Source organism: Pygocentrus nattereri, chromosome 29 (assembly GCF_015220715.1).
Source record: "Pygocentrus nattereri isolate fPygNat1 chromosome 29, fPygNat1.pri, whole genome shotgun sequence".
NCBI classification, from domain to species: Eukaryota; Metazoa; Chordata; class Actinopteri; order Characiformes; family Serrasalmidae; genus Pygocentrus; species Pygocentrus nattereri.
In genome coordinates, this window is record NC_051239.1 from 16150952 (window position 1) to 16177194 (window position 26243).

The 26243-nt window shown below is 39.2% G+C and overlaps 1 protein-coding gene and 2 non-coding genes across 5 annotated transcripts in view; 2 read left to right on the forward strand and 1 right to left on the reverse strand.

Annotated features, from left to right (window-relative positions):
• mib2 (mindbomb E3 ubiquitin protein ligase 2) overlaps positions 1–26243 on the reverse strand; it is a 100360-nt gene that overhangs the window by 11198 nt on the left and 62919 nt on the right. For all 3 annotated transcript variants that reach the window (XM_037536202.1, XM_037536204.1, XM_037536205.1), the window contains exons 11-14: positions 23711–23859; positions 21011–21167; positions 15499–15653; positions 946–1072 (exon numbers count right to left, since the gene is read on the reverse strand). In XM_037536202.1, the coding sequence (XP_037392099.1) occupies positions 946–1072; positions 15499–15653; positions 21011–21167; positions 23711–23859 (588 nt within the window). The remainder of the gene's footprint in view (positions 1–945; positions 1073–15498; positions 15654–21010; positions 21168–23710; positions 23860–26243) is intronic.
• LOC119262855 lies at positions 3600–3724 on the forward strand. Its single transcript, XR_005129970.1, has one exon. It is a non-coding gene; the product is annotated as a U6atac minor spliceosomal RNA (small nuclear RNA).
• On the forward strand, positions 3720–3791 carry trnae-cuc. The gene has a single exon. It is a non-coding gene; the product is annotated as a tRNA-Glu (tRNA).

The following is a 26243-nucleotide window of genomic DNA, read 5'->3' on the forward strand; positions in this document are numbered from 1 at the left end:
CACATCGTGCAGCCCTAATATAGCTTTATATGTAATATATATGCACGATGTGGACATGAACCAGTAAACTACATTAGGACTATATATATATATATATATATATATATATATATATATATATATATATATATAAAAGTTGCATTTTAACAACTGCTATTTTCAGTGGTTCCTTCAGCAAGGACTATGTATTCAATACACGCTGTAAGGACAGAATGGAAGCAGTTTTTTGCTCTGCCAGCAGAGGGCACAGCGGCTATTTGAAAAGCACAGGCCATGACTGGACCAAGAAGACGGTTAATTAAATGTTTTACTGCACAGCCGGATCTGCAGGGATAAAGGCAACCCAGGCCAACTTTTCACTGGCAGGTCACTTACCATTAATTTTACTAGAGCCAGAATTGTGCCCTTCATGCATACCTTAACTAGCACCCACTGAAAGAAAGCTCTATCTCAGTGGTCCTGAATCAGCCACATACCAACTACTTTAAAATACTTAAAGAAATAGTGTGATCAAATATGCTAATAGGTCTAACACTGAATCAAGTCGTTTCCATAATGCTTATTAGTAGCTGATAAAATGTTTCATATTTCTTTTTAGCAGCCTTAGCTCTTTGACTAAAGCATTCGCTGGAAGTCGCAATTTCTACATTTTAAAAAAGCTTATGTATCAGATGTACATTAAAATATCAGATATCTGCATCAGGCCACGATTCTCCTATCGGTGCATCCCTAGTCCTTACATCCTATTCTGTCAATAGTAATGAACAGAGCACATTCTTTGCACGTTAAATATAACTAAAACTCAATGCAATACTGCCAGTTACCACAGCACTAACTGCCATCAAATGGAAACACATGCCTGCTGCCTCTATGTCACATGTGAACGTCTCTGTGGGTCTCGAGCTGCAGCAGACTGAACAGGGCTTGCAGTGCATGTGGGGTTACCTCTTTGATGAGGATCTCTGCCACATCACGGTGGTTGTTGAGGGCAGCCAGGTGAAGAGCGGAAAAGCCATCCTCCTTCTTAACATCAGCAAGCTGCCGGGCACGAGACAGGATCATCTCCGTCGCCCTGGGAACAAAAACACACACAACCCAAAGTGACACTCAATCAACAGCTTCGTGTGAGGTGAAGAAGGTCTGACATCTGCTGTGATTTCTGTACACAGAACAGTAAATATGATGCATGACATTACATGGCATGATGAAGTAGCGTCTTCTAGCAACTGAGATTTAATTAAAAACAATAAACAGACCACGATGATCAATATTAGACGATAGTTCTGCAATGCAAGGACATGCTAAAAAAAAAAAGATTTAAATGTCAGCAGGGTCAATACTGCCTATTGTCTGATGCCTCTGGCCACAACATTTCACATTTTGGCCACTTTTTTTTGTTTTTAACCCTTTTAACAAACCCCAAGACATGAATTTGTACACATTCTCAATTATCCACCATTAATAACAAAACAGCTGTTTAGTCAGACATGGATCTACCTGCATCAAATTAGATGCTGACTGAATTTGCCACCTGTAATGATACTATTACAACTGCCACAGCTAATGTGACAGAAGGTGACAGCTTATTTCTAGAACCCCAAGCAATCCTTTGTAACCTGCGTTATTAAAACAAGGGTTTATACTGTAGGGCTGGGCAATATGACAACATTTACCGTTATCGTGCTGAGTTATTGCACAGTATATCACAGTATGCTTCTCTGAGCATATTGTGGACATGACCAGTACTTAAACAACACTTCTCAACTGCATGCTAATCAAATTTATAGTTTTTGATAAATGTGGCACCACTTTGTCTGCTCCAACTTCTCACATAATAAATAGGAAAAATAATATATTGAGATATCTTCTAGAAGTACTGCGACATTACATTGCTGACATATCGCCCACCTCTACTCTACTGTCCGTGGCAGTGCTGATAATAAAGAAATATGAGGAGAAAAATCACAGAGAGGTTGAGTGGAAGAACGGACTTGTGTGGCTGGAGTACAACTTTGAAAAGGATGTGAGCATGTCATCAATTTTTTAGGAGAGGCAGACACAAGTGCATTCCTTGCCAGGACTAACCCTTTGACAAAGTAAAAGCAGGGCAGTAGTTTTTAATATGAGCTTTGTTATAGTGCAGTGATCTTGAGCCACTAGATCATGGCTAGATTTGGTTGTGCGAGTGGCCAGTAAAAATGTCTGTATTCTGAATAGCATGCATGCTGTGATTGGTTAGCCAGGTACAGAATCCATATTCCAATCCGCATGGCTGATCTCTGCTCCATACGCAGCAGATTAGGGGTGCTTTACATCAAGTCCAGCTGTTAGTAGTGTTAAATCTGATGAGCAGGAGATTGAAAAGGGGGCCCTCTATTAGAGCAGATTAAGGCTTAGGGCACGTGTGTGTGTGTGTGTGTGTTCTTGGACAGAGTGCTTCTGGTCAGCTTCACACAGTCATAAGTCACTCTAATCGTCTCACTCTATCGTCATTGGCCGGCAATCTGTCTGCTATGCTGTCACCTACTGACCTTATTTTTCCTTACGCACGCACGCACGCGCACACACACACACGCTAATAGGTTATACAACAGGCCTCTATGGTATGTAAGTGTGACAGGAAAATAGGGCCAATCTATAATAACAGTTTTGCAGTTATTCACCAAATCCATGTTTAATTTTTTAACTGAAATTGTTCAAATCATTTCTATTTGGTTACTGAGGGAAACAGTTTTTTGTGTGCTTAATTAAGTGGTCAATATCTAAACATATTATTTCAAAGTGGTCCATAAAATGCTTCGCTGTAAAGAAACTTGTCAAGATTTGTACACAGTGGTGGTGATGGGAAGAGTTTCTCTATAATGCAGCATTTCACATCAAACCACTCTGAATGTCTTTGTTTACATCTCAATTATTTAATTATGTAAGTGTTTTTAAAAATCTGTGGAATTCCCTTTAGGGGTTAGGGTTAGGCTTAGAGCACTGTGCAAAACAGTTAGGCATGTGAGAAAGAATGCAAAAAATCCCCACTAACATTGGAATAAACACAAATAAACAATGTTATTTGATTGATTCGTGAGTGTGTTCAGTTAACCATTTCCAAACCTCTCCTTGAGGAACCAGAATTTACAGTTACCATCCAATTCCCGCTTCAGCTAAGCAATCCTTCACCGATTTAAAATTATTTAAACTAATCTCACACACACACACACACACACACACACACACATATATATATATATATATATATATATATATATATATATATATATATATATATATATATATATATATATATATCACTGTCGCTTGCAAATATAGCCTAGATCTTGAAAAATACATCATTTGCACTTTAAGTTTCACTTGTATATAGCCTTAATGTATATCAGCGGGGGCGCTGCCTGTTGCCTAATACCCCTGGCCATAACATTTGACATTTTGTCCCATAAAAATGCAGTTTTTATCCCTCACAACAAATCAGCTGAATGTTCATACATTTCACAAAAGTCCACCATTAGTAACAAAACAACTACCTTCACTCTCCACATGAGATCCAGGGTCTGTTCAGTCGAGCTGAATATATGTTATATGAAAGAAGAGTGTTGTATGAAAGGAGAGAAGGTTAGCACTCCCCTTGACAAGGATGGAAGAGGTCCTAGTGGCCTTACAACACATTTATGGTTAAGGCACTGCCACCTACTTCATGGCATCTCTAATAATCCCTGGTGGTCTAGTGGCTAGGATTCGGCGCTCTCACCGCCGCGGCCCGGGTTCGATTCCCGGTCAGGAAAGTCATCTGTTTTAAGGGCAGTCGTGGGCTGGAGGTTAGGGAACTGGCCCTATGACCGGAATGGTTGCCGGTTCGATCCCCAGTGCCGACAGTCCACGGCTGAGGTGTCCTTGAGCAAGACACCTAAACCCCAACTGCTATCCAACTGCCCTATCCATGGTGCCCGGGGAGCAAGTGTGCTCACTGCCCCTTAGTGTGTGTGTGTGTTCTCTAGTATGTGTGTGGTGTTTCACTTCACAGATGGGTTAAATGCGGAGCTGGAATTTCCCTGTTTGTGGGATTAAAAAAAAAAGTATCACTATCTATGTATAGACACACCTATATTTTATATATATATATATATATATATATATATATATATATAGGTGTGTGTGTATACACACATATACCCAGGTTGACAGTAACTAAGTAAATGTAATTCGTTACTCTACTTTTTTCTTGTATCTGTACTACTTTCACTCCAATACATTTTAAAGTCAAATATTATACTTTTTACTCTGCTACATTTTGAGAAATCTCTCATTCCTTTTGGCCTGTGTGTGCATATAAATCTAACACGTCAAAATGAAAGAAGTGTGAAGCAAGAACACCAATCAGGGCACGGCGCGCACTTTGTTTTGAGCTTGTTTTGACCTGTTGGACATACCTACTCAGTACAAACACACAGTTCAATGTCAGTAAAGCAGTGTAGAATTTTGGGAGTGTCTATTCAAATATAGATGATGGAACTAAGCTAACTTTGTGTAAAGAGACCACAATACAGAAATATGTCCACATATCGTCGTGCCTGACTTGTGTCATTTTTATTTTATACTAAATCTGTTTTGGCCAGTTTATGTTTATGAATAGAGAAGTACAGATGCAATATAGTAAAGGAAAACTTATGTTCACTATTGTGAACCTGTGATTAAAGCAAGATTGTATTCAACTTAAACTTACAACTAAGTTGCAAATAAATCCTAAAAGTGAAACTTTGCTTGCTGTTCAAAAAAGTTATTTAAGAGCCACTAGGTTCCACCTAATGGAAACTGTTTGCCTTCAGTGTTTTATACTTATGATAATTTTAAAAGACATCAGCATCACTAATTAATAACATTCTATTAAAAGATTTGTTCAGCAGGACACTGGAGTATTTTCACCTAAAATGAGTTAATGAAGGGTCTTGTTACAAAAATGATAAGAGGACATTAGAGGCTTAATTAATCATAATTAACCTTAGTACTTTTTAGTACTTCAGTAAATTTTGTACTTTTACTTTCAATACTTAAGTACATATGAAGGCAAATACTTTTGTACTTTTAATCAAATCTCCTAAAGGGAGGAACTACTTTTACTGCAGTAATATTTTACCTTGTGAATCTCTACTTTAACTCAAGCACAACTGTGTGAGTGTGTATATATATATATATATATATATATATATATATATATATATATATATATATACACACACACACACACATACACATACATATATATACGTATATGTATAGAAAGAGAGAGAGAGAGAAAGAGAGAGAGAGAGAGAGAGAAATCTAAAAAATCTTGTTACATTTTACTGTCTTTATATTTATTTATGTCTATTGTAACATTATACAGTGTTTGTTTACAGGGAAAAGCATTTCTACTGCCTAGATAAACAGTTCTAAACAGTTTTCACAGCTGCCTAAGACTTCAGCACAGTAGTGCATATGCCCTAACATTTAAACACTGTATAAGAATGTGTGTGTGTGTCTACAGAGCCTAGCGTCGTTCCTTTCTCATAGTGACCCTGAAAAAAAGGCTAGACAGGCGTCCATTGTAGCATGTTCTGCTTCCAACGTGCTGCAGGAGAGTGCCATGCAGCTGCGTGCGTGCTTCTACACACATTTCCCACCAGTGAACAAACAGGCCCCACTGGGGCTCACCATTAATAGCTTGGAGCTTATCACAGAGCTCTTCTTACACACACACACACACACACACACACACACACACACACACACACACACACACACACACACACACACACACACAGCTAAATTCACCCCTCCAGCGCTGTGTAACAGATAAGATCTACAATCAGACACAAGTGCCTCAGTGTCTGAACGCTTGACTCACTTACCTTAACTAACCTGCAGCTGACGTTGGCTTCTTAACCTATTCTTAAGTGATGCTCACTATCTGGAGAGCCTTTATTGTCGTACTGCAGGAAAGGAGCCTAAAATGGTTTTAAGCGGTTTAGGGTCTTGTCTCTCATCTTAAGCTTTAACTAACAAGCAAAACATGAAGTGCTAAGGGGGACTGTGCAGAAAACAGAAAACAGAAAATGGCACAACTGCACAAGCTGTCCGTCACATATAATACAAATTCCCTGGAACGAAATAGGTCTACTGTATGAAGGGATGTTTAGAGGTGAACGGGCAGTTAAGAGAGTGTAATTATCTTGAGTTTGTTAGCGTAGCTTCTCATAAAGAGTTCAATGGATTTTACAAAGTTTGTATTAGCAATTTATTTACAATTTTTAATTGTAGTAGTGTAGTTATAGCGCCACTCCAGTCCAGTTTAACTCTTGCTTAAAGCTAATAGCAGTGCCTGTTTTTTCAACCACTACTGGAGACAAATGTTATTTTACTGTATTATTTAACTTTTTCACTGTAGCCATGAAATGCAATTTGTCAAGTTTTAAGAGACTCTCTCAGTTGTACTACACATTTTTTTCCTTTAAGTAAATATTTTTAATGGAAATGTTTGTGATTTACAAAACTGAAAGCAAACTGGATTTTAGTGTCCGTAGACAAGCAAGCAAGTCAACGTTTAAAAGTCTTTTTTATTGTGGCAGTTGTACACAATTTTGTACCCGTCCTGGTTAATCTGTTGACAGGCAAAATATTTTAAGTGATTATACTGGTTAAAAAAAAACTGAGGCTAAAATGTCCAAGTGTTTTTTTGAAAGTGCTCAAGGACTTCCTGCATTCATTAGTCAATTACTGGTTTATTCTATTAATGTCATTCCCTCTAAAATAGCTCACATTGCTTTAAGCATTTGAAACATGGCCATTCTTAGCATGCCTGTCTCAAAACATCGCAGAAATGTGCCAGTTTATCATGACATAATATCCACTAGGCAACATTATGCAACTTACACAGCCACAGATCCTCCCACTACTTTAGAAGGCTGAATATAGCAATACAGCAAGAAGCACAGAGGCAGGAGAACAAGTGAGGGGAGTAGACAAATAAATAACTAAATATATAAAATACTCTCATACTTTTTGACCAGCAAACTTCAAAAACTGGCTTTATGTCTTTTCTCTACTGGAGCAAAATTGATGTAGTAATTATTAAGTTGGTTCTAATCATGTTTCGAATACTAAGACGAAGACAACTCAATGCTGTGGGTCTGAAAGGATTTGTAGTTGTCTCACTGAGAAAAAGAAACAGAAAAAAAAAAGAACAAAGAAACTGCTGGTGTCCAGACCTCAACACCACTGAAGGTGTTTGATCGTAAGAACCAGCTTCTAAGACTGAACTTTGGATATATAAAAACATCCCTGCAGATTTTTCTGAAGATGTGATGAAGGCACACAAAGTACTGAAAAACGTTACACTTAGTAGCCGAGGCTTCTGTCTAATCTTCTATTAAAATGTTTTTTTTTTCTTTCCCCTGACACTGAAAATACATGAATCATACTTAATAGTCATTTTGACTGGAAATAACATAAATAAAGGGTGGTCTCTGACTTTTGCACAGCACTGTGTGCGTGTGAGAATGTGACTGATGCATCCAGAAAAGCAGCAGCTGTAGTCATACACCTTCAGGACACTGTGTTATATATTTATTATGCGTTGCTGTGAATGTGTTTTTGTATTCATACATTTTAAGGACAAAAATGTTCTGACTTTGTAAGAAAACCAGAAAAAACGATCTAAAATTGCCAACCTGAGAATGTGTGCGTGTATGTGCGTAGGAGGTGTAATGAGGGAACACTACTCGATGCTCATTTCATCAATCTTTCCTCAGCCTCCCAACCCCCGCTCTCCAAGCCCACCGCCAGCAGGTGCAGCCTCAAAGACGGTTTCACCTCCATCCACTCCTCCTCCAACTCTACCCATCCATCTATCTGTCCCTCTCTACAACTCAGCACAGCATCGAACGAGCTGGCTCCGCCACACAGCATGAAAGCTGAATGTGGGAGAGAAAGGAAAAGAGAGAATGGGAGTGCAGCTGAACGCTGAGAGGAAGATCGCAACCAGGGCGCCAACCATTTACATTCCACATTTGCAGTGTATTTATTTTGGAATAAGCGAGGGGTGTGTGTGTATGTGTGTGTGTGTTTGTGTGTGTGAGTGTGTGTGTGTGTGTGTGTGTATAAACAAGTACGCCCAAATAGGTTGCACTTGTGTAATTAAGTACCTTGGGTTGTAAAGAGAGAGACTAAAAGTCGACATGTTTTCTTTGGGAATATACGCCTAAATGTGTTTGTGCAGGTGTGCTCTGAGAGTATGGATGTGTTTATGCTATCAAACAGCTACTGGACTCACCCAAGTGTGTGTCTGTGAGTGTGTGTGTGTGTTGACCGAGGATGTCATTGACACTGGTGGCATTACTTGTCAGTGTTGCCAGCTGAGTCTGACATATTTATGCAACTTCTGAAACCTACATGAAACTAAACTGCAGTTGAGTTTCATAATGTAAAGTGACCTGCAACTCACCTGATCGTCAGCAGCAACCGTCTCAACTTTGGGAAACAAATTTCATGAAACAGCCAATCATAACACTGATGAATCACGAGATCACGTCAAACGACATACTCTCGAACGATCAATTTCACCAGATCAGTGGACAAATCAGAAAAGGTTTATTGGGTGGTTGAGATAGAGACCCCACTGACTGACTCAAGGTGGGCGGTTTTTCATTTCACTAGTTTCTTGAGTCATGACGACAAACGTGAGTTTATCAAAGCTAATGTTTCTGTAAGCACCTGCATTAAACTAGCCAACAGTGTGTCGTTTACTCTTTGTTAGCCTACTGTTATGATCCAAAGGCAACCATCATCACAGGAGGGAGACTGAGATGCACTCCTCGTTGAACTTGTTGTGTTTCTAGGACAGGATGAGTGAGATCTCAAGTACAACCGTAATGGCTACTTAAAATGTTCATTTTCAATGGCTTAACATATACAGAGCAGATAAAACCTCCAATATATATTAAAGAGCTTTAGACAGATTAAGCCCTGAGATGGACTGGTGACCTGTCCAGGGTGTTTCCTGCCTTGCACGTAATGAGCGCTGGGATAGGCTTCAGCTCCGCCTGCGACCCAGATAATAAATATCTGAAAATAATAAATATATGTAAATAAGCGTCTTAGAAAATATGTGCGTGTGTGTGGATAGATTTAAGACAGATATACACATATACAAGAAAAAAGAAGGAACCGACTCCATGACTGTTGTGTTTAGGTAGTGGCCTTTGTGAATGTCAGTGTGTCTTTGAAGGGGAACAAAGTCAGTGACACCTTCGGGAACAGCTATTGTTAGGAGGGCACAGCTGTAAAAGGACACAGCTGTTAAAAAATGAATGTGGTCTCTGACTTTTACATGGAAATGTACAGTTCTGTGTGTACATTTCAATAGTACATCAATACTGCAGCAACACCTTTACACAAGGGCTGCAAAATATATTGATTACTGATTTTTGTGATATTGGCCTTTACAACACTGACATCACATAAGGCTGCAATGAGCAACTAAGCACTCAAACCAATCATGTTTTTTAGCAGGGTTGGGAGTTTAAAAGGTTTTAAAAGGCATTACAATCACTTAAAACCTAAGTGGGAGCTGACAGTCTTAAACTTAAAAATAATTTACATGAAATAACATTTTGTTCATAAACTACTGAAGAAAGAAATCATAAATGCAAAAATTAAAGCCAACTTTACCGCCTACGAGACGCTGCTGTTCCACAACAGTTCTATTCAGCTGTGTGAACTTTTAGGTAATATTAATATTAGCTCACTTCAGCGTGTTAGCAAAAGTTTGATGTATAGTTAGTAAAAACTGCAGAAGAAACAAGAATAAAAGTGGGTACTTCCAGATCAGTTTGTTGCTGTAGAATCAGGCGATATGGAAAATCAAGGTAAACGCTTGAAAAATTAGAAAAATTCTCTTGGAAAATTCTACTTACTAAAATTGCTACAGACTGGCCAGTTAATAGATCATGAACTGCTGCTGGAAAAAGGGGACTGCTCAGCGGAAACTCGCACCACTTCCAAAACAAAAAAAGTCTTTAAATCTACAGATTCGTGAGACACACTAATCACTGAAATCTATTTTGAAGAAAAGCTTTTTTTGCACACAGTGTTAAATAAAAGTTGAGCAACTATTTCGGAGGGAAAGTATGATGTAGTAAACGTTAGATGGTTAACTAGTTTTTTGCTATTGTGAATGACAAGCGACATTATACTGACTAAGGTATGTTTCTGTTTCGAATTTTCAGAAAGAAGCCTGAGCTCAGCCTTTTATTCACTATTGGCTGATGCTTTAGGTCAACAGCTTCACAGGGTTAAATTTCACTTTGGTGCAAAGCAAAGGAAACAAATGACGTGGCCTTTTCGCCAGCACCTCATCAGAATTATTTTCTCTGTGTTTTACAAGCTATGTACTTTTATAGCACCACCCTTGTGAGCCCCCTGGAATCACATCAGGACCCCCAAAGGGGCTGCGACCCCCAGATGAAGAACCCCTGATATAATTCAACCAAAGAAAATTATGCAAGTCAGTGTTTCTTTATATTATATTATATTTTGCTATTCCACATATTCATATTATGCAGACCTACTTCAGATTTTTTTAAAATTCTGTGCCCTTCATGGTCACGCGCTGCCGGTGGTTTGTTCCATCACTGCACACAGCTATGCAAACACTCAGCTTTCTCTACATTTCCCTGCATATTGAGCTGCCCTCTGACCGGCCACAGCTACGCAGAGATGAGATTCTCACAGCTCCCCCTCCATCTTTCTCTTGCTTTTCCTCTTTCTTTCCCACATATCATATGAGAAATCGGACCCCCCCCCCATCTGTTCCATTTCCTTCTTGAAAAAAGCGAAAAAATACCTTCCACGCAAAAACAAACAAATCACATGTACCATGCCTGCTAAGCCGAAACAGCACAAATTGAAGAGAATCCATGGAACTGGGTTCGGAGAGCAAGTGTTTTTTGTGGGTACTCAAGATACATAAACAAAAGGATCGTAAAAAAGACAGACAGACATGCAGAAAGAGAGAAAGAGAGAAAGAGAGAGAGGAGACGGGAAGGGCTAAAAATACGCGACTGAGAGGCGCTTGAGAATGTCAGGCAAAAAGTACAAGGGCAAAAAAAAAAAAAAAAAAAAAAGTACAAAAAGAAATAAATAAAAGGATAAGGGTGTATTTATGGGAAAATACAACTCTCTCTCTCTCCCTCTCCCTCCTGCCCTGCTCCCTCCTCCCGCCCTGGTTGATGTAGAGGCGAATGACTGCCAGGGCAAAGCTGCTAAACTGCGGTACTGCACATATGACAGTTGCCAGAACAAATCTGCCATTTGTTTTATGATTCTTCTGGCCTGAGAGAGTCAGTATTCTCTCTCTCACTCTCTCTCCCCCTCTGAGGACTCCGCATCGTTCTCCCCATACAAGGAAAAAGCTGTCACTGCAGGGTGCATGGAGTACAAGAAGCAGGGACAGCCTTAGTAAGTAGGCTGTGGGCTCTGTGTGTGTGTGTTCCACACCCTACAGTGAGAGCATGTGATCATATTCAGGTCTAGATGGATATAACCCGTAGTTCCTACACGTAATATTACGTGTAGGAACTAAAACAAGGAATTACAGCGAGATGCCGTTTGCTCAGGGGTCTTTTCAAATGAAGCTCTGAAATCCTACAGTTCACACTGTCACTTAGAGAACAAACATAGTGAATATGTACCCAAACCTATCAAACTGAGCATATAAAGGCATGTGTGTATATATATATATATATATATATATATATATATACACACACATATACATACATACACACATATACACATATATACACACACACACACACACACACACACACACACATGCCTTTATATGCTTTTAGTTCATTCTCATATTTAAATACCATAACGTGTGAACTCATGGTCAGAGGTGCCAGTCTATTTAAAATATAAAAAATTGCATTATCAGCTTGGCTTCAGGCAGTAAAGCCATATTTTAAATAATATAGCCATCATGGCAGGCTATAAACAAAGGCGTGGAAGTTGAAAGAGAAGTTGTCACTTGCTGTCACGTTTGCTAGTGCTGTGATATTGCTGACATAAAAACGGCAAATTCTGATAAAACGTAATTTGAAGCGGCTCGACTGAACAGACCCTGAATCTCATGTGGAGAGTGAAAGTAGTTGTTTTGTTACTAATGGTGGACTTTTGTGAAATGTATGAACATTCAGCTGATTTGTTGTGAGGGATAAAAACTGCATTTTTATGGGACAAAATATCAAATGTTATGGCCAGGGGCATTAGGCAACAGGCAACGCCCCCCCTGATATACATTAAGGCTATATACAAGTGAAACTTAAGAGTGCAAATGATGTATTTTTCAAGATCTAGGCTATATTTGCAAGCGACAGTGATATATATATATATATGTGTGTGTGTGTGTGTGTGTGTGTGTGTGTGTGTGTGTGTGTGTGTGTGTGTGTGTGACACTGGCAGTACTCGCTTTTCATCCCCATGGCGATTTAAGTTAACTGTGCCAATGTGATAAAAGAATCTGGGTCAAAATTCTCGCAGAACTGAGCAAAATGCGCAACAATGTGTGGGGCACTGAAACAAGAGCATCTGGAGGGCTAGAGAGACGGAACGCGTCCCAAATGACACTCGCACCCTCTGCCTCCTGCACCCCTCATAGCGAAGCTCAGACAGTGACATACTTGCACTCCTTGATAAAATAAAAAGGCCTAATTGGGGCTTTTTGGTTGACTAAAATACAGACATCTCCAGAGGCTTTCAGGCTCTTTAAGAGACCATATTCAACATTTTAGCATTTTATTTTTTTCCCAAAAAGTCCAGTGACTTTAAAACTTGTATATGTGCAGCACTGTGCAAAAGCCAGACAGCACCCCTCAGTCAATTTCCAGTCAAAATGGTCAATAAGTACAAGTTATTCATTTTCCGATGATATTTGAGGAGATCAGATACAAGATAATCTCCTTGCATATGAAAGGAGATTCTCAAGGAACTGAAATGAAAAAAATTGGTTTAAGACCCGGTAGCCCACCAGAACTGACTGCATCAGATAATCAGTAGTTAAAGATTTTATCTGTGCCCATCTCTCGCTTCAGATCACACACACACAAAAAAAAAACAAGTATTTCTGTGCATCCTTCCACTGTCAGAAGACAGCTCAACACGGTGGGTGTTTTGTGACATGGAGCTATTAAACTCTGAATTTCCATTAGAAAGAGCCCAGAGTCAGGGAACTGACCTTAAAATTCCTCAGCGCTACTAATGTAACACCTCTTTCACTCAATGTCCTAACAAATTAGCACAAACACGAACTAGTTACTCTCCTACCCAGCTCAAAACTGTGTTCAAGTACTCCACCCACCCTTCACGGAAAACCAGGATACAGCAGCAGAGGTTGAACCATATGAAAACCTACTTAGCAATTACCTAACAGGATGAGGCAGCCTGAAAGAAGATGCCAGTCACTGTACGGAACTCCTAGAATGCTGAATCATTGTGTAAAGAAAGTCAGAGAAGGATGAAAAACCTTGCCAAACAGATGTGATGTGGGAAACACACACACAATCACAAACTCAAGAAATTCATCAAGAGAACATGTTATCTAATAACCAGGAAAACCAGGTCTACTCTCCCACACATTAATGAGAAAAAAATGCCACAGCTACAGAAGCCAGGGCACTGTTTTCACGGTAAATTTAGTTAGTATAGTATTAGGAACACTAATATGCACTTGCCCTTAGGAATACTAATCATATATGAGTTTATACTGCTAAATATATCCTGCAGTATTAGATCAGTGTCGTGGTGAGTTGTGTGTGTTCGCTAAAGGGGCCTTCACAGCATAAACAACAAGGAAACACAAAGTTTCCCAGGCCTCTAGCATACTTAATACCGCCTTTCAAATAGCACATTCAAATCAATATAACCCCAAATTCATTCCTTTGCTTTTAAAACTAGGGGAGAGAAAAAAAAAACACCCATCTGTTTGTGTGGGCATATGTTCCCTCTGAGCATCTGTCCTAGCTTTGGGTTATCTACTAAGCCTTTAAGATACTCATGAGCTAGACTTGCACACTGTTCTCTTAATGGAAGGTTTGTGTTAAATTTCAATTGTCCTCTTACAGGCGTCCCCAACAGCAGAGAATAATAAACATCAGAGAGCAAAAGCAAAATTAGGCACTATACTGCTTTTAACTTATGATCTGTAGTTTCACCATTTCATCATATTCCCCATGGTTCACCATGTGATAACTACTAGATTGATTCCATTATTCACAATTCCCTTGCTATTAAGCCAGTTTCCGTTTTTTTCCCATTTTGTCATGCCATACATGTTTTACCAATCATTAAATAAATGAAGCTTGTCCTACAAGTAGCTCTGCATTTACAATAAAGGAATATATTTCCCCAAAAGTTAACATGGATAACAGTGGCAGCTACCATTATTCGATCTGGACTTGTTCCATTTGAAAATGTTAATGTTGATATGATGAGGGAGATGACTAAGATTCAGAAGGAACACTGGGGATCACTCTCCACTACAAAAATGGATCAGCTGTGGAGATACAAAAGCTCCAAGTTCCTTGACAAGCACATCACTGATAGCCTCATCTGCACCCTCAACACCGAAACAGCCCAGCAGCCACCACTTTCTGCAGAGGATGAAAAGCAAACCTCCCCCACTTTCATCCTCACAACTTTCAACAAGGTGGACCAACAGAGAGTGTGCTGACCAGCTGTCTTGCTGTCTAATATGGGAAATGCACTGTCTTGGACTGTAGGGCCACACAATGAGTTGTGAGGACAGCTGAGAAGATCATGGGGTTCTCTATCTACCGCTGACAACCCCCATCACAAGCAATGCATCCGCAAAGGCCACCAGCATTGTGGATGACCCCTCGCACCTCTTTAACGGACTTTTCATCCATTTTCAATCCGGTGGAAGGTATGAGAGCATCTGTTCCACTACCACCAGACTCCAACAGCTTCTTCCCTGATTACTGAACACACTGATGAGGCCCAACATTCAGCTAGACCCTTTCCAACACCCATCATAGACTGATCACACACCTTAACCATCTGCACCTGCACTTTATATAATGTAATTCTTTGATTGATGCTACGAGACCTCAACCTTCCTGTACAGTTTACAGTTGAAAATGTTTGCAATGGTTCCTTCACTAATATGCTGCTATTGTTTACTGTTTTTTGTCATGTCTAGTAAGCATTATATGAATTTACTGTTTTGTATGTCCGTCATGTGTTTGCTTGCCCTGTATGTTTATTGTTTGGGTGTATTTACTGTATATTCTGCACTCATTTCCTAGTCACATATCAGCGCAGCCTGAAGAACGTCATTTCATTCCTGTTCATAGCAGTTTAACTGAGGAATGACAATAAATACCACATGACATGACTTTTTGGTCAAATGTTCCTAGCATTAACATGGGAACTCACAGTTTGTTGCCCTTCAAAGCAGCATGGTGCAGCAGGTTGAAGCCACGGTTATTCTGCTGGGTGAAATCGATGTTGGGCACCACAGTGAGGAGTTCAATGATGCTCCTAAAGTCCTTAGCGATGGCATCATGCAAAGGCGTGTCCCCGTACGAATCCTGAGAATCAAAGACAAGACTGTTTTGAAAGACCAAATTTACCAAATGAACAAGTGGATTTGACTTGGACTTTCAACACAACAACCAGCAAGCCAGGCAAAACTGAGGACTTCCAGAGACTTTCGTTAGCAAACCTCCAAAGAAACAAGGAATGCACCAATATGGGACTTCAGGGCTGATGCTAAGATCAGATATTTCTCATGCACTTATTTGTTGATGTCAATGTTGTTAAATAATTTAAAGTAGAAATTTAATGGGTGATACAGCCAAAATAAAACCTCAACTAAATGTTCTGCATTTCCAGAGTACACTAAATACATAAATATAGGTTATTATGAACTACAACCCCAATTCCAATGAAGTTGGGACGTTGTGTAAAACATAAATAAAAAGAGAATACGATGATTTGCAAATCCTTTTCAACCTAGATTCAATTGAATATACTACAAAGACGAGATATTTAATGTTCAAACAGATAAACTTTGTTTTTTGCAAATATTCACTCATTTTGAATTTGATGCCTGCAACACGTTCCAAAGAAGTTGGGACAGGGGCATGTTTACCACTGTGTTACATCACCTTTCCTTTTAACAACACTCAATAAGTGTTTGGGAACTGAGGACATTAATTGTTGAAGCTTTGTAGGTGGAATTCTTTCCCATTCTTGCTTGATGTACAACTTCAGTTGCTCAGCAGTCCGGGGTCTCCATGGTCGTATTTTGCGCTTCATAATGCGCCACACATTTTCAATGGGAGACAGGTCTGGACTGCAGGCAGGCCAGTCTAGTACCCGCACTCTTTTACTACGAAGCCACGCTGTTGTAACACGTGCAGAATGTGGCTTGGCGTTGTCTTGCTGAAATAAGCAGAGACGTCCCTGAAAAAGACGCTGCTTGGATGGCAGAATATGTTGCTCCAAAACCTGTATGTACCTTTCAGCATTAATGGTGCCTTCAGAGATGTGCAAGTTACCCATGACATGGGCTCTAACACCCCCCCACACCATCAGAGATGCTGGCTTTTGAACTTTGCGCTGATAACAATCCAGACAGTCCTTTTCCTCTTTGGCCCGGAGGACACGGCGTCCATGATTTCCAAAAACTATTTGAAATGTGGACTCGCCAGACACTTTTCCGCTTTGCGTCAGTCCATCTTAGATGAGCTCGGGCCCAGAGAAGCCGGCTGCGTTTCTGGGTGTTGTTGATATGTGGCTTTCGCTTTGCATGGCAGAGTTTTAACCTGCACTTGTAGATGGAGCGACGAACTGTGTTCACTGACAGTGGTTTTCTGAAGTGTTCCTGAGCCCATGTGGGAATATCCGTTACAGAATGATGTGGGTTTGTAATGCAGTGCTGCCTGAGGGATCGAAGGTCACGGGCATTCAATGTTGGTTTTCTGCCTTGCCGCTTACTTGCAGAGATTTCTCCAGATTCTCTGAATCTTTTGATATTATGGACTGTAGATGATGAAATCCCTAAATTCCTTGCAGTTGCATGTTGAGAAACGTTGTTCTTAAACTGTTGGACTATTTGCTCACGGAGTTGTTCACAAAGTGGTGAACCTCGCCCCGTCCTCGCTTGTGAACGACTAACCCTTTCAGGGTCCCTGAAAGCTCCAGGTGCTCGAGGTTTATTAACCTGTTCACCTGTGGAACGTTCCAAACAGGTGTTTTTTGAGCATTTCTCAACTTTCCTAGTCTTTTGTTGCCATTTTTTTGTTGAACATTAAATATCTTGTCTTTGTAGTGTATTCAATTGAATATAGGTTGAAAAAGATTTGCAAATCATCGTATTCTGTTTTGTACACAACGTCCCAACTTCCTTGGAATTGGGGTTGTACATTTTTTTAAAATAATATTCGGGTAGCACTGTGCATTAATTTATTAATGCACACTGTACAAATGAAATTAAGTTTAGAACATTGACTTAAAAATAATGACATAAAATCTCGAATCATAATATTTCTTTTAGCTAGTTGGGTGGTATGCACTTTTTCCATTCAACCAGTTCAGAAACTGTTCTGTGGTGTGTATTGATTTTTGCCTGCTAGCTAAATTAGTGGTAGCACCGCAACCAGCCCCAATTTCCTAGTTTGCACCTAACACTTAGCAATCATAGGGTATTAGACTGATGGTTTAACATTGACTGAGAGATGAACTGAAACTTCTGTTTGTCCGATTCAGATGTTTATTAGATAGATGTGGAATAGAAATCTGACAATTCTGAAATACTATCATCATTTTCAAATATCACAAAACACTGTGGTACTACTAGACTGCTACACTTTTGGCCTTATCACAGAGAGTATCTGCATCATACTATCCTCTCAGATCCTGTCTGTCTGCCTAGAGAGAGACAGAGCAAGGAGAGGCATTTGTTAAAAAGCCCCAGTGTGCCCTGCTTTCATGGCACCTTACCAGAGGGCTCCAGTGTTCCACACCCCAGCTTTTGGCAGAATCAGCTTTCCAAAGCTGCTAGCTACTGGAAATTAAACACCACCAGCTATCTGGCAATGAATTCTCTCTCTGGCTCATCAGAGTGGTTGCAAATGCATTCACTTTGAATGTCCTGGAGTAATACTTCACTCTGGTATGTCTGCAGCACATTCTATCCATCTCTACTCCAGACAACTGGACTCAGCCTTAGTCCATCCATTTCTCCCCTTACTTATGAAGCCTCTCGTCATTGATTTTTGTCTTGGTACTGTATGTCCTTCTATGTACATCCGAGTATGGCTGTCACATCTAGTATTGGCCAGTCATATCCCAGAGGATTTCGATGCTGCCTTTCCTTTGCGCAGGTCAAGAGCATGCGTGTCTAATGTTAATGTAAGTAGAGAGGCAATGCAAATGTATGCTGGCTGGAAGCAGCTGAGTGGATATATAGTTGAATCATATTGAGGCGTGCAGCTGCAATGCCCACAGCAATATTCATCCTACTGACCCAGCACACAGGCTATGTTTACACACACACACACACACACACACACACACACACACACACACACACACACACACACACACACCTGTGTTTATATACACATGCAAACAGTAAAGCTTTCAAATTTGGAGCTATTAGTCATATTGTTTCAATAATCATTAAGACAATATAAACTTTTACAATGTAAATCAGATGCTAATTCAAGGTTTGGACAATAAGTTATCGCCATCATAAAAAAGTAAGCTTTGAGAGTTTATTATGGGAAGTTTTATTTTCATTTTATTTTTTATTTTATTAATATATTTTTAACAACCCTTTTTTCCTCCTGTTTACAGTTTGTAAATGTGTGTCTAAACAGCAGCAAAACTAGTACCAAAATTTTGAGTGATTGCGGATGTACATCAGGCTTAACCAGTCCAGTTCCTGGAGATCTATCCTTCCTGTAGTATTTCCTGTACTGACCTCTTTGAAAGTAAACTCAAAGTGAGAAGATTTCCAAGAGCAGGACTGGACATCTCTAATGCACATCTTAAAAGAGTGACTGACAGTGCTTAGAAGTTTTTTTTTGCACAGTGCTCTCAGAGATATTACCCTGGCTGGCATGTGTGTATGGGTGTGTGTGTGTGTGTGTATTTGAAGACTCCTCCAGGGAGCCTTTCCGCTCCAGCTGAGCTCCTACAGCTCAAGTGGAAAATGTGGAGCGTGGGGTCCAAAAAGAGCAGCTTAGCAGTGTGTCCACCACAGCAGTATGCTACTGCACCACGGCAAAGCTCTTCCCCAGGAAAGACCCACAGCACAATCGGACAACGACCTAATTGGTCTTAATGATGCAAGATTTCACTCCTCTGGCTGGCAAGCCATGGCGAGCATAGCCTGCACGTGAAAACGACAGTAAGTGGCCAGGCCTGTGTGGCAATGGGTGGTAGAGCGCTGACAAGAACTGTGTTATGACAAGTCTAGTCAGACTGAAGGTCATGACTGACATTTGTATGACTTAACACATTGCAGACTAGTACTTGAGGGACGCTGCGCTTGTGTGGGCAGGTGGATGTTAAGTGTTAACTGTTCCAAGTGTCAGCAGTCAAATATTGAATCATCATTGAAATATTGGTCACATTTGTTACAGGAAGTCAGGGAGAAAATATGGCCAATAAAGGGTAACCAATCATGTAAGCTACAGCCCGAACAGTAGGGCTACATTCTCTGTCCTCTTTTTAGTTCCATACATTATATTTTGATTACATACATAGGCGTACAAAAGCCACTAGTGAAGATTCTATTTTGTACCGTTTTCATATTTAACATTTTTTTTTCCATTATGAATTATATTATCAGCATAACTGTCTGAGTGAAAACCAAAATCTCTGAAATATTTATATGAATTTCAGAATTTTAGAATTCTCCTCTAACTTTCTCTATTTCAGTCATGTCCAATCCCACCTGCTAGCTAGGTCTCCCCAAATCACATGACTCTACGAGGGCTAGTAGGATGAAGACTAGCACATGCTTCCTCTGAGTCACTGAACACTACCATGTTTTCAAACTGCTGTTAATGCAACATCATCACTGTTTAAGGAGAACGCTACTTCTCTTACTTCATCTAACAGGTGCCCACACTGGCTAACATCTCGTTCAGTGATGGGGAGAGGGAGACCCATACTACCCAAACAGAGAGAGCGAGGTCAATAGTGCCCTCCTAGACAAGAATGGCACGTGTGTATGGGTGTGTGTGTGTGTGTGTGTGTGTGTGGGTGTGTGTGTTTGTGTGTGTATTTGAAGGCACTGCCAGGCACCAAACTCACAATCTCACGATGAATTTCAGAAATTCTTAGTATATGGAATGCAATTCTTTTCAGTTGTGAAAAGCGCTATACAAATAAATTTGATTTGATTTGATGATTTGCTATGACAGCTTGTACTCAAGGTGGCCTAAGTTTGTGTAAAAAAGAAAAAAGAAAGAAAAAATTCAGCTGAAATTCATCTGTGGTTCAATGGAAGGAATAAGAAGGAATAAGATAAAATAGTGACCTAGAAATAGTGCAGAATCTTACATAGTACTTCATTTTACTTTATAATGTTTTATTCATAAGATTTCATCAATGAAAAACCCCAGATTTTGAATGTTTTCCAAACTTTTGGACCCCTCTCTATGCCTTCATCCACCCTACAAAGCCCTGCTGGTTCCGTATTACCTTCAATATTTTATGCAATTTTTTCCCTCTTCAATATTTTTGAAAAAAAAAAAAATCTACCAGTAACTGGATGAAAGATTAACTGCAGGAAAAAAAGATTTGTGATGATCCAGTTATATTGGTCAAAGTCTTGTTAATTTCTTTTTTCTTCTTCAAATATATTTTAACTAACTTGTCCAGATCATCGGAATTACAATGCACACCCCTGTTAGACAAACTCACGCACCTGCAGGTTAACGTCAGCCGAATGCTCAGTCAGCACCCTCACCACGTCGGTGAAGCCCTTGTTGACCGCAATGTGGAGGGCAGTACACATGGAGTTGTTGAGCAGGTTGACATTGGCCCCTTTGCTCAGCAGGAGACGCGCTATCTCTGCCTGGTTCCTGCACAGCCACACACAGACATACATTGATGCTACAAAGCACACAATCCAGATGTCCGTGCTGTTGTTATCATCCACTCTGTATCAGCTTCACTGCTTACCAGTATTATTCCATAATAAGTTCAGTGTCTAGCCCCTGTTTATTTTACTAGCTACTCGTTTCATAAAGACTCTTTGGCTGTCTTTAAACGGCTATCAAAACACTCTGCCAAAACAAAACAAACAGACAAAATTTTTCACAGTAAAAATAAATAAATAAATAAAAATAAGTATCAAAATCTAAGATTAAACAAATCTAATGCAGATACAAATTTAAAGGTAATAAAAATGAGAAATATCGAATAAAATTGCTACTTTGTTAACACATTAAAACAGTTTGAGCAGCAGTGGATCAACGGTGAAAATGTCAGCTGTGCTGAACTACTTCACAAGGGACATTAGATAAGTACTTTCTAATCTCTGTTCATATTAAGCATCAATAGGAGGTACACACCACACAGGAATATCTGTAATATAGGCCAGATGCCACTTAAAAACATGACATCTCACTCTATATGTGGAACACAACTAAACAACAGAGGCAAACAGAGGTACCTGCAAGCTCATCTACACCATCTTCCGCCTCGGTTTTTCAACTGGAGATTACTACTATTAAAATAAAGGAATAATGGAATAACGGATGAACAATCGTCCTCTGGGGTCCAGGATACTGGATTTCATGGTGCATACTTTTAGCCTCCATACAGTAATATTTTTAGCATGTTTATTTTTGTAAACTGCTTTTATTCATTTGTCAGCTTTATTTTGTTTTGGTTTCTGTTAAGGATTTTCCATTTTGGTGCACCGCTATTCTAAACTGTAAACTTTCCAGACTGGGTGGCATGTTGTTCAGTGCAGCCACAATCTGGAACTCTTTAACACAATCTTTTTGTGGCTACTCTGTACTTTCACTGTTTAAATCTCAACTTAGATCTTCTACATGACCTTTCCCTCATCATATATCAGGTTTTTTATTAGATCTGAAAGGAACAATGTAAATACTTAAATTACACTTATTATTATTATTATTATTATTATTATTATTATTATTAGATATAGGCTTCGGGCTGAGCATTGACAGTGTGTATGGAATCATACTGAGGCATGAATGCAAAATGCAAGAAGAATTCAAGAAAAGACTAGTAAAGGTTCCCCTGCAACTGACAATTTGGTGCCAGTGGAAGTACTGACAGATGTATTCAGACCATTTTTATTAGTTTCTCTAAACACCTAAGGAAAATATCTAGAACACTGAGACATACTATCTAAGAATTACTCTTTCATGGACAAGAAATTCTGCAAGTTCACAATGACAAACTGACATGCAGTAAATACAAACAAACAAGAATGTAAATAAACAAATACATAAAAAGATCACAGAAAATAAATAATAACGAGAACTTCAATTGCACACAAAGATCTACTGCAACAAACTGAAAAATTGAAGGTCCATGATAAGAAACATCCAAACTAAAAATATTAAAACCACAATCATCTCTGTTCCTAGACCCCATGCAAAACTCTGCACACAAGCACTTAGACAGTCAGAACTCTTTTGGAACGATGTAGTCTATAAAACAAATAGAGCCCTTTGGTAATAATGCAGTTCATGTTTGGAGAAGGATGGGTTGATCCAAAGAACACTGCATTCGAAGTAAAACTCTGTGGCAGGCACATCATGATACAGAGCTCCTTCTCCATAAACATTACTGGGGCATTACATGTCATCAAAAGAAATATGAATGGGTGATGAAAGGATCATAATGGCAGAGAAATTATTCTCATCAGCAGAGAAATCAAATCGAGGAGAACATGGATGATTCATCAAGACAACGACCTCCAACACAAAACCAAAACAACTTAAGATTTTTCTTAAAGAAAAGGTGAAGGTGCTCACATGGCCTAGTCAATCTGGCTTCAAAGTGAAAACTGAATTGCACTGAAAATGTATGGATGATTCCACCAGAGGGACCCTTATATACTTGGGAAAGTGGGCTAAAATTGAACTATTGAACCCTGCAAATGTCAATTATTTCTTATTGTAGATGTTGCAAAGCTGTTACTGCCTATCATGGCTTTGTAACAAAGCACTAATGTATATGAATTTGTGGATTCTGAATATACATATATATATATATATATATATATATATATATATATATATATATTTTTTTTTTTTTTTTTTTGTGCTTATGAATACATACTTCTACGAATATGTGTCAAAATACATTAGGTATGTAAATTTAAAGTGAATAATTGTTTGGGAACTATATTAAATAACAAAAACAAACATTTGAATACGTGAGAGTATTTAAGCTCTTTCATTGTCAGTATCTTCAGCACATTTGAGGGAAGCAGATTTTTCAGTTAAGTCCCATCACTAGGTTATGCAGTGTAAAATTACCCAGAGCAAATTTTAGGTTCCAGTCTTCGTTAATGATTTTTGGAGCATGGAATTCTGCATATTTGAATGAACGTAAAGCAGAATTGAGGCTGAATATTTACCCGAATGCTGTGTAGTGCAGTGCTGCGTCTCCATCCTCATCCTTGGCTTCGATGCTGCTGTTGGCTTGAAGCAGGACCTTCACCACTTCCATATGGCCCTGGTGCGCAGCCACCTGCAGCGCCGTCTTTCCCTGATTCTTTATGTCCACCTGTGAAGTAATATAACTGTCAATCAACCCACATATGAATATCATTACTCCCGCTCACTGAGGTCCAGCTTTCAGAGATTAGGCCTTTGCACAAAGTATAAAGGATTTTCAAGAGAAAATCCCGTTTGGTCATATGATTCAGACTAGGATGAGGCCTACTTCAGATATCTTTTCTATATTACTTACCTTAAATCTATTTTTATGATCAATACATACATACATACAATGTTTGTGTTATGTGTATGTAAGAAGGTAAACTTATACTTTTCTTATGTAAATGTTTAGACGATGAGATGAGTAAAACACAAAAGGGTTAAACCATCTGGGAGACAACATTTTGATTAAAGTTAGAAATCCCAAATGTTATTTCTCAGGAGCTGAATTTCAGAAACAGGAGAAAACTGCTTAGATCTCAGACAGATTACAAATTAGATTTAACTATGTCTTGGAGAGGTCACTGATGGGCAATTTGTTTCACTCACTCACACACACACCCACACACCCTCTGCACAACTCGTACAGCAGCCTAACTGCTTGTGCATGGTCAACATTTGTGCTGCAGAACAGTACAGCAGCCAAAAAGGATGTCTACAGACATCCATTTACCAGAGATCCATAGCCAAATCAGCTACTTCACTTTGCTCAATAAAAAAGAGAATTCTTAAAAGAGCCTGACACATTTCGTTACCCATGGCAGTTTCCAGGCTTCTGATTTCAAGTGTCATAGCTTATTTCATTGTATTTGGTTGCAGGCTGCAAGTGGGACAAGGGGGGGAAAAAAAATAGGCTTCAGACTTATAATCTAGATCAGCGTTTCTCAACAGCGTCCTGGAGATCCACCTTCCTGCAGACTTTAGCTCCAACCCTAATTAGTCCCATCTGATCCATCTAATTATTGCCTTGAGAAGTCTTTGATTAGCTGAAGGAGGTGTGTTGGATCAGGGTTAGAGATCAAACCTCCCGGAAGGTCGATCTCAAGGAAGAGGGCTGGAGACCAGTGATCTAGATTACATGCTGCTTGAGGGATGCACTGTCATGTTGCTTGTGCAGTCTGCTTGAACACCATCGGACAGTTTGAATTCAGATTTGGGCCATTTTCGTTTGTGGTACCGAAATCCAATGCATATCCAATACGTTGCAATGCGACCTCTGTCTCAACAGTCAGATTTTGATTTGTGGGACTTTTAAGTCAATCCAAATCAATCTTCATCACAAGTTTACACATGGGAACAGACCCTTTAGAGAAACGTCTTCAAAATGTCTGTTCCGTTTGTTTTAGATGCGCGAGAGGTGCAGACAGCGTAAATAAATAAGCATGGCACTTTCCAACGAGAGAAAACAAACCAACAAGTACTTAAAATCAATTCTGCATCAAGGGTAGTGAAACGCAAAGGGAGTCAAAAAAGCTTCTCACAGATAAAGTGACTTTTTCCAGTGGTATTCGACCGTTTCAGCACCGTGTTTGCATTCCTTTGTTATTATTCTTCTTCACAACAGGCAAACAGAAGAAACTGAGCTTCCTTCAATCGAAACAAATTAAAACAAGAACAGAAATGTAGCATTTTTTTGCTCTTTTCTGTGAATGTGCAGTCAGATTTAATGCCTGCAAGTTAAAAGTAGCAGTCCACAGGGGTCATTCTGACATTACGTGAAAGGCGTCTTAATTTTCACAAAAGGCAAATGACAGCTGTGTTTGGAGGATTTGGTAAAACAATCAAACATTTTCATTTTTAAATATTCTATCAAACATTTCAAGAATAAGGAAAGCACAAGATACGTTTCACTTTAAGGAGCATTTTTTCATATTGTTAATTGATACTATCAGAGTTAGTAGTATATTGCTTGTTATTATTGACATTTTACTTAAATTGTCAATATTTAGTCATTAAAATTGATGTAATATATTATTAAAGTAATGAATAAAACATCACTGATAGACCATTACTCTCATAGAAAGCAGTATAAAGATGCTAATCCTGTCCAATCTGGCAACCCTGGCTAGGTTACTGCGAATGTTGCATTGTGTCATCAAAGAGCGGTGCAGGACAGCAGAAGGAACACTGTCGTTTTTGCATATATCTTAATAGTTTTAATAAATTTCTTGTAATCACCTTGCTGTCGTTTATTATTGGAAATATAGTGGACAGCTTGCTAGCTAGTAATTCAGAGCAGTATCAACTCAAATTAGATCTCTGATCCAGACAATACAGAACAGAGTCTTGTTACTTGTAACACTCGCTGCTACAGTTCAGGAGTGTGATCTGTTTAGATGTCAGATATAGCTTTATTTATCACATAATATACACCCGGATACTGTGATACTGGCATACCATATGGCATTTCTTTCCTGTTTCAATGATTGGATTAAGAACATCTTATTTCCT